The 11,000-nt window shown below is 49.3% G+C and overlaps 1 protein-coding gene across 1 annotated transcript in view; it reads right to left on the bottom strand.

Annotated features, from left to right (window-relative positions):
- The window catches only part of PLXNA4 (plexin A4), a 457,741-nt gene that overhangs the window by 103,134 nt on the left and 343,607 nt on the right, over positions 1 to 11,000 (bottom strand). Inside the window, exons 6-8 of the mRNA XM_017532531.2 lie at positions 2,687 to 2,810; positions 1,817 to 1,970; positions 555 to 654 (exon numbers count right to left, since the gene is read on the bottom strand). Coding sequence (XP_017388020.1) covers positions 555 to 654; positions 1,817 to 1,970; positions 2,687 to 2,810 — 378 coding nt within the window. The remainder of the gene's footprint in view (positions 1 to 554; positions 655 to 1,816; positions 1,971 to 2,686; positions 2,811 to 11,000) is intronic.

Raw genomic sequence — 11,000 nt, 5'->3', positions numbered from 1 at the left:
CACCTGATGCTGGAAGTTGGATGCTTAAGTCAAACAAAGCTGGAGCTGGAGTCAGGCTTCCTGATCCCTGAGCCAGAGTCCACCTACCCCATACCTTTCTGCCTTCCTCTGGCCCTTACTAATCTGTGTCCCCACCCAGCCTGGGGGGCCTGTGGGGAGCCTGGAGTGAGTGACCACTTGCCCCCACCCTGGACATACATCAGGGCTTCTCTCCCTCCTCAGATCCCTCCTCTGCCCACAGAGTTTACTCCTCTGTTCTTCACAGGGGATGCACCACCCCACAACAGATGGTGGAGACAGAATTGAGTTGAAGGATTGATGTCAGGGAAGATGTATGCGCTAGGGATGTGGAGAGCCCCACTCCATAGGTTCTCACTCTCTGCTCTTCTAGTCTCTTTCCATTAACCCGGTGGGTACCAGAGAAGAGGGGGTAAAGGAGACCTCCTCTGGGGCTTCTACATGGTGACTCCCTGGGAACAGTGATGGGGTTTTCTAATCTTTGGATGAACCTTGACCCCAGGAACAGGAAGTGAGGTAAGGCTGGGGCCACTTACGAATTGTGGACGCTGCAGTTGTAGAAGACAAAGCTGGTGCTGGCGAAGGTCATGCCAGTCTCCTTTGACTTGAGCTGCAGCTGTACGACATGGTGGTCCCCTACGAGGAGAGATGGCCCAGGGGTCGGGGGATGCTGAGGCCCCAAGCCAGGGATTCCTTGACGAGTGACACCTGCTGGAAATGGGAGCCTGCTCCCCAGGGTGCTGTTGGCTTAACAGGATTCTGACTCAGCAGGACCCAGTCCAAGGACAACCCTGAGAGCAGCTGCAGAGAGCAGTTCTAGTCTATTCTCCCTGCCCACTGTATCACTTCCCCTCCTCCACGTGTACACACACAGAAGCACACAGCCAGGAATTCAAATGTGCATTCACATGCATGATTTCCTGGTCAGACTCACAGAATTGATTCACAACCAGGAGAAACACATATGTAGGAATGCTGTCACAAATTGCACAAGAGGTTTTGCATGTACGTGTGTGTATACATGAGCTCATTCCCCGTCTCTGTACAGAAAGCTTCTGTTGTGACACTACCTCCTCTCAGGGGGCTCAGGGCTCCACTGGGGTGGGAGACCTTGGAATCCTCAGCTGGCGCCAGGGAGGAGCTGCAGCCCATGTTTAATTCACAGCCCTGACCTTAGGCCCCCACTTCAAGCCTTGTTCTTTGCCTTCCCTGAGAGTCTCATTAATCAATCAGCTCCGAACAAATGTGACAAGCCCAAATGGGAGGGACAACATGGAATCAATCTGCCCAGGCTGGGCCTGTCCCTCACCCACATGGAGCCTCTGCCCACTCCTGTCTTTCCCAGAGCAGCTGGCCCCCAACAACAGGCAGCTATGGGGAGACCGGTAGGGCAGAGTCATGGAGGCAGTGGTCCAGGGTCAGAGACCCGCCATGTGAGCATCCCTGCTCCTGCTCAATGGCCTCCTCCACTGACCCGCCAGACCAGTGGAGCAGGCTGAAGTTAACCACATGTTCTGCTACTGTCCTGGCCTGCCCCTCCCCACCCTCTCTGCAGCTACTGCTTGCCCAGGATGAGGGTGACTCTTGGGGGCTAACCTGGGGCTGCAACAGAAAGGCTGTAACAGTCAATGCCATGGGCAGTGGAGAGAGAGTTCATCCCCCTCTTCCCATAACACACCCACAAACCCACACCCCTTCCTCTGACCCTCCCCTGCCTGTAGGCTCCCTCAATCCCCTGTCCTCCTCATCTAGCCAAGAAGGAGGACGTGCCACTCAGTGGTGCCTCTGGGATGCTCACCGTTCTCTGTGATTATCCTGGGCACCTCCTTGGCTGCAGGGGAGTAGCACTGGATCTGATTGCCCACCACCAGCCCATCCATCTCTGACAGGTCCTCAAAGGTGCAGTTGACGCCAGCTGACAGCTCCGGGACATTGTACGTCTCCAGGACCAGCTGTGAACAGCCAGGCAGGGGGAGAGAAGGAGGAAGGTGAAATGGGAAAAAGGTGGGTATGGAATAAAAAAAAAGAAAGTGGGAGAGCGAGAGAGATCACAGGGAAAGCAAAGACAAGCAAGAGGCAATATTAACAAAGACAAGAGACTCAAGTTATTAGGAGAGCAGCACAGAGGCAGTAGTGAGATGCAAAGAAACAGAGTCAAAAGAAACCTCATTCGGACCGAAGTGGATTTGGCCACAGGAAACAAGGATACTTAGGGGATTTGTGTGCTGAGACGACCGAGGCATGGCTGACAGAGCACCTCCTCCATTAGGCTCAATATTGAAAAAACAGAAACACTAACCACTAAGTGCCCAGTACTAGCACTTGGAAGTCACCGGTGCCCCTTTGTCTCTCTCTACATGCATCCTTCCCATTTTATAGTTGAAGATATCGTTTCCAGCACCCATTGTCACTCTTTGTCACCCTTTGATCATATTTGGTGACAGTGCACCTTGTCTTTCTATGCTTTATGAATAGAGCTTCTTCCCCAATATGCCTGTTCCTGTTCCCTTCTTGCAACTCCCCAAGGACACTTATTCTTTAATATCCTACACCCTTCTCTGAAGCTGCTTCTGCTGGCCAGGCTAGGGTCTTGAGCTAAGGCACTTTCTGGTGAGGAGAGAGTCCTCCTTACGTCCCTGGACCACAGCCCCACCCCCATAACCCTTACCAGCACGTTGTACTGAGAGACGGAGATATTGTTGGGATGCACCGTCAGCCGGACACACTGCTTCACCTCCGAGGCAAACCTGCGGGGCTCCTTGGACCGCTCACACCGCTCCTTCCGGGTGCAACTGGGAAGGACATACCCTCGAGTTACTCAGGAGATGGCCACTTGGTCCAGGGAGGGCCGGGTGCTGAGGTCAGGCATTTCCAGCAGCTCCCAGGATGTATCCAAACTCAATGCACCCAGAGCTGACCTTTTTGTGTCTTTCCTCAAGCTTGGTCCTCCTCCATCATTCCCAAATTTAGACAAGATGGCAATTCCAGTCACCTCTTGCCAAAGGCAGAAACTTAAGAGTCATCCTAACTCCCCTCATCCTCTCCAAACTCATACAAGGAGTTGCATGGTTCTGTCTATTCACCTTCTCTGCACATCTTTAGCCCTTGCCATTCTCTTCCCCTCCATAGGCAACCTGAGATTTGTTTTCTTCATATGGAAAACACACTTCCTTGTCTTTGAACATGCCAGTTACTCTACTGGACTTCCCTCTCCTCACTTCTCCACCTGTCCAGTTCCTACCTTTCCTTCCAGCAGTGACTCAAGTTGCACCTGCAATCTCTCCTGCATACCCTAGGCAAAGTGAAGAGCTTCCTCCTACGATTCCATAGCGCCTTGGAGTCTCCTACTCCAAGAAGTCTGGATCTTGTTAGATTACATGACAAGTATTGGGCTAAGTGCAGCTCTCTCCTACCAAGTAGGAGCTTCTCAGAAAAAAAAAAAAAAGCAGTTATGTTTGATTAATTTTGGAATCCCCTCAGGTAGGCAGGTGGGAAGGAAGGAAGGATCAAAGGAGCTAAGAACTAGATTTAAAAGCTTGCTCTGGGCTGGGTGCGGTGGCTCATGCCTATAATTCCAGAACTTTGGGAGGCTGAGGGGGGCAGATCACAAAGTCAGGAGTTTGAGACCAGCCTGACCAACATGGTGAAACCCCATCTCTACTAAAAATACAAAAATTAGCCAGGCATGGTGGCACTTGCCTGTAATCCCAGCTACTCATGTGGCTGAGGCAGGAGAATTGCTTGAACCCGGGAGGTGGAGGTTGCAGTAAGCCGAGAATAAAAAAAAAAAAAAAAAAAAAAGCTTGCTTTGGATCAGAATCCCTGCTCTATCTAAAGTTTGCTGTTTAGTGCCCTGTGTTGTCCAAAGTGCATGGTGTCACAGGTGGACCATGTCCAATGTAACCTGGGATCTTGCAGTCCTAGCTGATGAAGGCTTGTAAAAGATGCATGTAAAAAACATGGACCTCCTTCAAATGCTGGCATCACTTGAGGTCACTACGTTGAGGTGTCTGAATTTCAGGGAACAGTATTTAATCCAAGCAGGTGAACCTTGTGAACATGAGGCTTTACCAAGTGATCATGATTTGGAAACTCTGGACTACAGATTCTATTGTGGGGTCGGGGCAAGAAGGGTCCTCAGGAGGGACAAGATGAGAGAAGATGAGATGGCAGGGAAGTCACTCCAGAGTTGCTGATCTATTTTGATTAAAGAGAAAAGATTTTGCAGAGAAAGGAAGACGTCAGGAGCTACTGCAGGGCAGGAGGGAGCCCCAGGCAAGGAGTTTATCAGGACAGAGAACAGCCAGGGATGGGGAATCCACATGGGGAGGGGGCGTTGGGGAGGGAACGACTGTCTCAGGAAGCAGACAGGTGTGGTGTGGGGCAAGGAGATGAGGGAAGGGGGCACCTGGATGCACTGAGCTGCTCTTGGGGTAACTCAGGTTCAGAGGAAAGCTATGGGGGTTTCTTCTTCCACCTTTGTCCACAGTAGGAGGGACAGCCTGGGGTGGAGATCCTGAGAGAAGAATCTAGCAAATGAAGGAGAAATCACTGAAGGCTATGGACTGAAGCTGTCCCTATAAGGATGGGATAAATGGAAGGACAGGGGAGCAGAACACAGGACTTCAGAGTAGATTGGTATGTAATGCAAAAGTAAAAACCAACCCTGAATGGTACATTCATGGCTACGAGGTATGCGTGCTTGTTAACAGGGACATGATACAGGATTTACATTCTCTAGTGTTTAAGTCTCATAACGATGCTGCCATAAACCTCACCTTGTCCGGATGTGCCGGGACACAGACACGCCCTGCAGCATGGGCTCCACGACAGAGCTCTGACGCTTCCAGACTGAGAAGTCAGGGGCAGACCCCTTGCTGCATACTAAGCCACCTTCACGTCCTTAGGGCAATTCAAACATTTTCCCCTCAATCTTTTTGTCTAGGCTAATCATGATTTTTGCTTGGCACTGGGAAGCACTTTGAATGTTACTGCAACTTGTTGGATGAAGATACATTCTCCAGAATGCTTCTAGGAAACCCCCTCCCGGGAGTGAAGGATCAGACGTGAGTGTGGTCACCCCCGTGGCACTTCCTCGCTGCTCCAGCTGACCGATGGCAACAAGAGTGTCTGCCTAAAAGACTTGGAAGTTAATTTACCAGGCCAGCTCCTCTGTGAGGACTCCATTACCTTCAGCCATTAAGCTAATGTTATGGACTTTTCCAGAGTGTCTGCAGTGACATCGCTATTAATAGTGTTATTACTCCCATTAACAGCAGACCCGGAGCGCTGGTATGGGCTTAAATTATTCACTGACTCCCCAACTTTGAAGTTCCTATTTCTAAGAGCAATCAGTACGTCTGAAAAATGTCTTTGATTAAATTATGAAGAGAGGGGAAAAGCAGAGCTGTTTCCAGGCCAAACATCACCTGGAGTTACCAAATAGACATTCAGACAGAAAAGACAGGACTCTATCTTTCTTCTGGGATAGGGAGGGGGAGGTGGCACACAGGTGTTTGCTCAGGGGATCTCAGGTCAAGTTCTACCCTCATTGCTTGCTGCTTCCAAAGTTCATGTGGTCGCATCTTGCCACTGCTCCTGAGAGCTCCAATGGAACTGCTCATCACCTTCCTCCAATTTTAGGTTTTACAGGGAAACCACCTATAATTTGCAATTTTTTTTTTTTTTTGAGACAGAGTCTTGCTCTGTCACCAGGCTGGAGTGCAGTAACGTGATCTTGGCTCACTGCAACCTTCACCTCCTGGGTCCAAGTGATTCCACTGCCTCAGCCTCCTGAGTAGCTGGGATTACAGGCGTGTGCCACCACGCCTGGCTTTTGTATTTTAGTAGAGATGAGGTTTCACCATGTTGGCCAGAATGGTCTCAATCTCCTGACCCTGTGATCTGCCTGCCTTGGCTTCCCAAAGTGCTGGGATTAAGGGCGTGTAATTTACAATTTCAAACGTCACATTTAACTGTATGATCTTGGGCAAATTACTTTAATCTTGGTGCCTCAGCTTTCTCATCTATAAAACGGGGACAAAACAATATCTACCTAATAAGGTTATTATGAGGATTAAAGGAGATTATGTGAGTAAAGCATTTAGGGCAGGGCATAGCTCATCGTAAGCCCTATAAATGTTAGCTAGTATTATCAGTGTATCCTTTGTCTGGCATCCTCATTTGACCTCGTCAAACCGTAGTTGATGCAGAACCACAGATCTCTTTTTTTTTTTTAAGAATGTTTTTCATTTTTAGCTATTATTATTATTTTTGAGACAGGGTCTGGCTCTGTTGCCCAGGATGGAATGCAGTGGCATAATCTCAGCTCTCTGTGACTTCTGTCTTCTGGGCTCAAGCCATCCTCCCACCTCAGCCTTCCAAGTCTGGGACTATAGGCATGTACCACCATGCCCAGCTAACTTTGGTCTTGTTTTGTTTTGTTTTTGTAGAGACAAGGTTTCACCATGTTGCCCAGGCTAGTATCAAACTCCTCAGCTAAAGCAGTCCACTCATCTCGGCCTCCTAGAATGCTGGGATGACAGGCGTGAGCCACTGTGCCCAGCCCAGAACCACAGATCTTCTCTAAGACTGGCCCTTGGGGCAAATCAAAGACAAAGAAAGACAGGGCTGCAGCAGTTTTCCTCTTAATGAAGGAGAAGGACAACCCAGAGGTCAGGAGGGAGAAAAGAGGGAAAGAATGGTCTGGGCCATAGTTCTGTTTTCTTAATAGCTATCGAAGGGTATTGAGAACTCAGCTATCTTAGTGGAAAGTCAAGTTTAAGGTCAGAGCCAGGGATGTTTTGACATTTTTACTATCCGTCAGGACTCATGAGGGTGGAGGCTGCAAATGTCCAAAAGCACAGACAATTGACCTTAACTGTGATAGGATAATGGAAGGGGAGGTGTGAATTCCTGCTGGTTTCTTCCGGGGTCTGTCAAGGGAATGGCCTTCTGCTTTTCTAGGACTGTGATTCCGAATAGCCCAGACCAGAGCTGGGAAATGTGCAAAGGGTTAATTCATGACCTGAGAGGCAGGGAGTGGTGGCTTAGATGTTTCCTTCCAAGAGGTTTCAGGGACTCCTAAGCATGTCCCTTAGCTCCACTATACCTTTGACATGAAGGAATCCCTGCTTCATCCATCTCCCTGGTAGGAAAACTGGAGCTGATACGTATTCAGACAGTGCATATGCTGTGTGACTTGGAATTTTCGGATATTCTTCTCTGCATGCCAATGTCACCTCTGCCCCAAATACAAACCTGAAGATGCCAGCAGGAAGCAGACCCCAAGAGGATACACCAGACCCCCAGTTGAGTCCCTCCTCTGACCTCTCTTCCTCATTCCACTTCTACAGTTCATCTTGTCCAGCCTCAGATCAGAAGTGCAAGAAGCCCTCGGGGAGAAAGGCCCTAGGGCCCCTGGAAGGGGTTATTATTCAAGCCAGTGGTTCCAATGAGATTATCCTCTCTAATGAAGCAGGTACCTCCGCCCTCCCCTAAGCCTGAACTTTCACTGCTGGAGAATTCCCAGCCAAGTGGAAAATTAGAAGGGAGAGGAACGAAGGAAGGAAAGGGGTGAGGGAGAGGGAGAGAGGTGGTGATTAAGTTCTCTAGAAATTAATTCCTAAATACAGCGATAGGAATATTAACTCCCGGTGCTGCTGGCCAGGCAAACAAATTTCAATTTGGAAACAAGGCTATCTGTGGTTCCAGCCTGAGTGAGCCTCCAAGCTTGAAGGGGTCGTTGCTGGTCCATCTCCCTGGGCTTTCCAGCATGTGTTTATCAGGCTTAGACATCAGAACTTGCTCCTTATTTCTCCCTGCAGATGATCCCCAATCCTTAACATTTCACACTGACCATGACCTATGCTTAAGATGCACCATCTGTGCTTAGAATTGAGAAGACTGAAAAAGAAAGGGGGTAAGAGCGAGGGCCTTCCCCAGTGGACCTCTAATAGCAAAGTTAAGAGAATTTAGAATACCTACTCAACTAGGAGATTCTTGGAGGATTTTGTCATTGTCATCACATCTGGGGACCCTGGGAAGGGACTAGAATTCCTATTCATTATCCTTGTCCTCCTTGAGAATGGCCACAGTAATGGATAGATGCATGTGTGTGGTTTGGAGAAAGTGGAGTAGCTAGTACAGGAATTCCTAGGCAGGTGGTTGTGTAAGAGGTTTCTTATATGTAGGGGTAAACCAGGTGAGTCCTTTCAATGTTACAATTCTAGGATCTAGTGACTGACACCATGGTCTCATGGAAGTTGAAGAATTTGGGTTGTGCCATGTAAATACTTAGGATGAATCCCAAGGCAGGAAGCCCAAGGTTCTGCTGTAATTTTCCCTCTGCCATCAGTTGCTTGCCATCTCTAAAGATCCAAAATCAACCTAAGTCCCTTGCCATCTCTAAAGATCCAAAATCAACCTAAGAAGCACCTGCATCAGATTTATCCATGCCTCCCCCAAAGGGGGAGAGCACAGAGCTCAGAAGAAACCAACAGGCTCAGGGGTTGAGTGGAGGACCAAGAGCCTTTCTGGGCTTACGTAGCAACCAAGGCGTCCTGTCCCACCATAATCAGCTCAGATTCTGAGCTCGCAGCCTGCACTGAGGAGCCATGTGCTGCCCGGGGTCCCTGACTGGATTCTGACCTTGGTAACCATGCCTTGAATGAATAACCTATTGAACAAACCCTTAGATGAGAGGTAAAAGGACCTGGAAATGTTCCTTTTTTTCCAGATGATCCAAAACCAAACGAAATTACATGTAGCAGTTGCCAAAAGAGAAAGTGAAGTGGGCTTGTCATTTTCTTCTCTTCGTCAGTGGGTGACTCTATTAGGGCCTATTAATTTTCTACTAAGGTTGAGGAGAGGTTGTGTGGAGCAGGGCAGGAGTGGAGGGAGGGAGAAGGAGGGAAAGGGAGGAGAAGGATACGAGGAGGAGACAGCAAATGCATCGCTGCAAGTGAATCCGTTCTCTTTCTAATCCAGTCGGTAACAAGGTGAAAGCTGCCTATTGCCTGAGACACATTCCAACAATTACTCCAGCTGATCAGCTTTATACTAGACTTTATCCAACGGCCTGGTGGCTTCATGTCTATTAACATCGCCAAGTCCAGCAGACTTGGTGCAGGAGAGTGCTTTGCTCTGTGCCCAGGGCAGTATGACTGAGTGAAGTGTGTGAATGCAGGAATATGAGTGTGTATGTCTGGAGTGAAACCTCAGAGGTAGGCCAGCTCCTCAGGTTGTCCACAGGGATCCAAGTCATTAGACTCGGAGGGGCATTAAGGGCTTGAGTAGACCACAGGTCTTTTCTAATTCATATGAGAAGATAGCATTTGTGGCTTACTGTCCTCTAGTCATGAAGCATATGGGGGTGTGTGTGTGTGTGTGTGTGTGTGTGTGTGTGTGTGTGTGTGTGTGTGTATTGGGGGCTTGGTGGGAGAGGCAGGGTTAAAAAAGAAAAGGCCCATTTCCTTAAGTCATACTATGTCTCTGCTAAGCCATGGAGAGGAAAATTCCAATGTACTAATATCTAGTCTGGGAGTCATTCCTTTGAACCAGAGGCTGATAACATTTTGGCAGAGTCAAGGGAAACCCTCGCACATAGACTTCAAGGAGTTTTCTGGGTGGAAGTGGACATCAACCATTCCTCAAGATTGATTGTGTAGGCCTTATGCAAGCAGCTGCAGGAGAGATCTAGCAGACTAGTGTTAAGTAGCCCTTGAATATAGGTTTAAAAAATGAGAGAGCAAGGCTGTGGGATGTGCTCGGGAGAAGCAAGGCATGACTTGCCCTTTGCAATCAGCTTGTATGTCATGAAGTGGACACTGGCATGGCTGGTTGAAGCCTTCCAAGGGGAGGAAGACTTCTCAATAGCGGGCTGGCTCCAGCACCAGCCACAGCCCCCCTGGGGAGGAGAGCAATGGAAGAGGAGGGGGACCAGGAGGAGGCTCTGGGGTTCAACTCCAGCCTCTGCTCCCACAGTCATGGCCACTTGGGCTGTGTCAGGTGTGAGGACCTGCTGCATTGCAGGCCTAGCGAGGGGCTTCATGCAGGTCCCCTCCCTTACTTGTCACAGCGTGGCTGTAAGATAGTTCCTTTCATCCCACTTAGAGCTGAAGAAACTGAACCAAGACTGGATCTGTTCATAGACAGGTCCTTAGTTGTAACTAAGTTGTAATCCATCCTTTCTGCTCTGAAAAGCAGTGCCTTTCCTGAAAAGTAACCCCTGCCAACCCATCCAGAGGAGGGCATTCTTCCAACAGAAGAAATCTGGGAAGAGGCAGGGTCATGAGGGGGTCAGGGGCAGACTTTATAAAAGCTGATCTTATCCTTCCCCTGTGATGTCTTGGGTTACATGAGCCTCCCAGGAGTGACGCTGATGACTTTTCTTAAGAAAGGTAACATCTGGGCCAATCGATGTGGCTGGGTCTGCCTGGCAAGATCCCATTACCTGCTCAGACTGAGATAGGCTTCTTTGCCTGGGCATGAAGCCATGGGAGGGGATGATGGAGAGGGACCTGGGGACCTGCCAAGCCTGGTCACTAGAAAAAATGTTTCTGGCCCAGGACAGGAGACAGCAGTGATGGGGTGAAGGCAGAGTGGGCTTGTAGGCTTTCCTTTACCTTCACCCAAGTCAGAATGGGTCAGCTCAGGAACAAGGAATAAAAGTTCAAAACTCAGGGCCACCGCAATACTCAGCATGGTTGAAGCTGTCATTGCCATCAGAGATGGGCAAGCCTGTGGGCCCGGGCCAGGGGCTACAAAAGAGAGTGACCGAGTAACCCTGTGTGCTACCAGGTTGGTAGGTGAGTGCTTCATGACAATTGAGAATAACAGAAGAGATGATTTAAATTACATGAGCCTTTCTTAAGCATGCTGTGTGCAACCCACCTGTGCCTTTGCTGCTACAAACAGCCCATTCAGCCACGTGGGTCACCTGTTTACAGAGGCCCTGCCCTTGCACTGCTCAGTCACATGTG

The sequence above is a fragment of the Cebus imitator genome, unplaced genomic scaffold (assembly GCF_001604975.1).
Source record: "Cebus imitator isolate Cc_AM_T3 unplaced genomic scaffold, Cebus_imitator-1.0 Scaffold77, whole genome shotgun sequence".
NCBI lineage: Eukaryota > Metazoa > Chordata > Mammalia > Primates > Cebidae > Cebus > Cebus imitator.
Note: the sequence above shows the minus strand (reverse complement) of the source record. Positions and strands in the feature narration are given on the sequence as shown.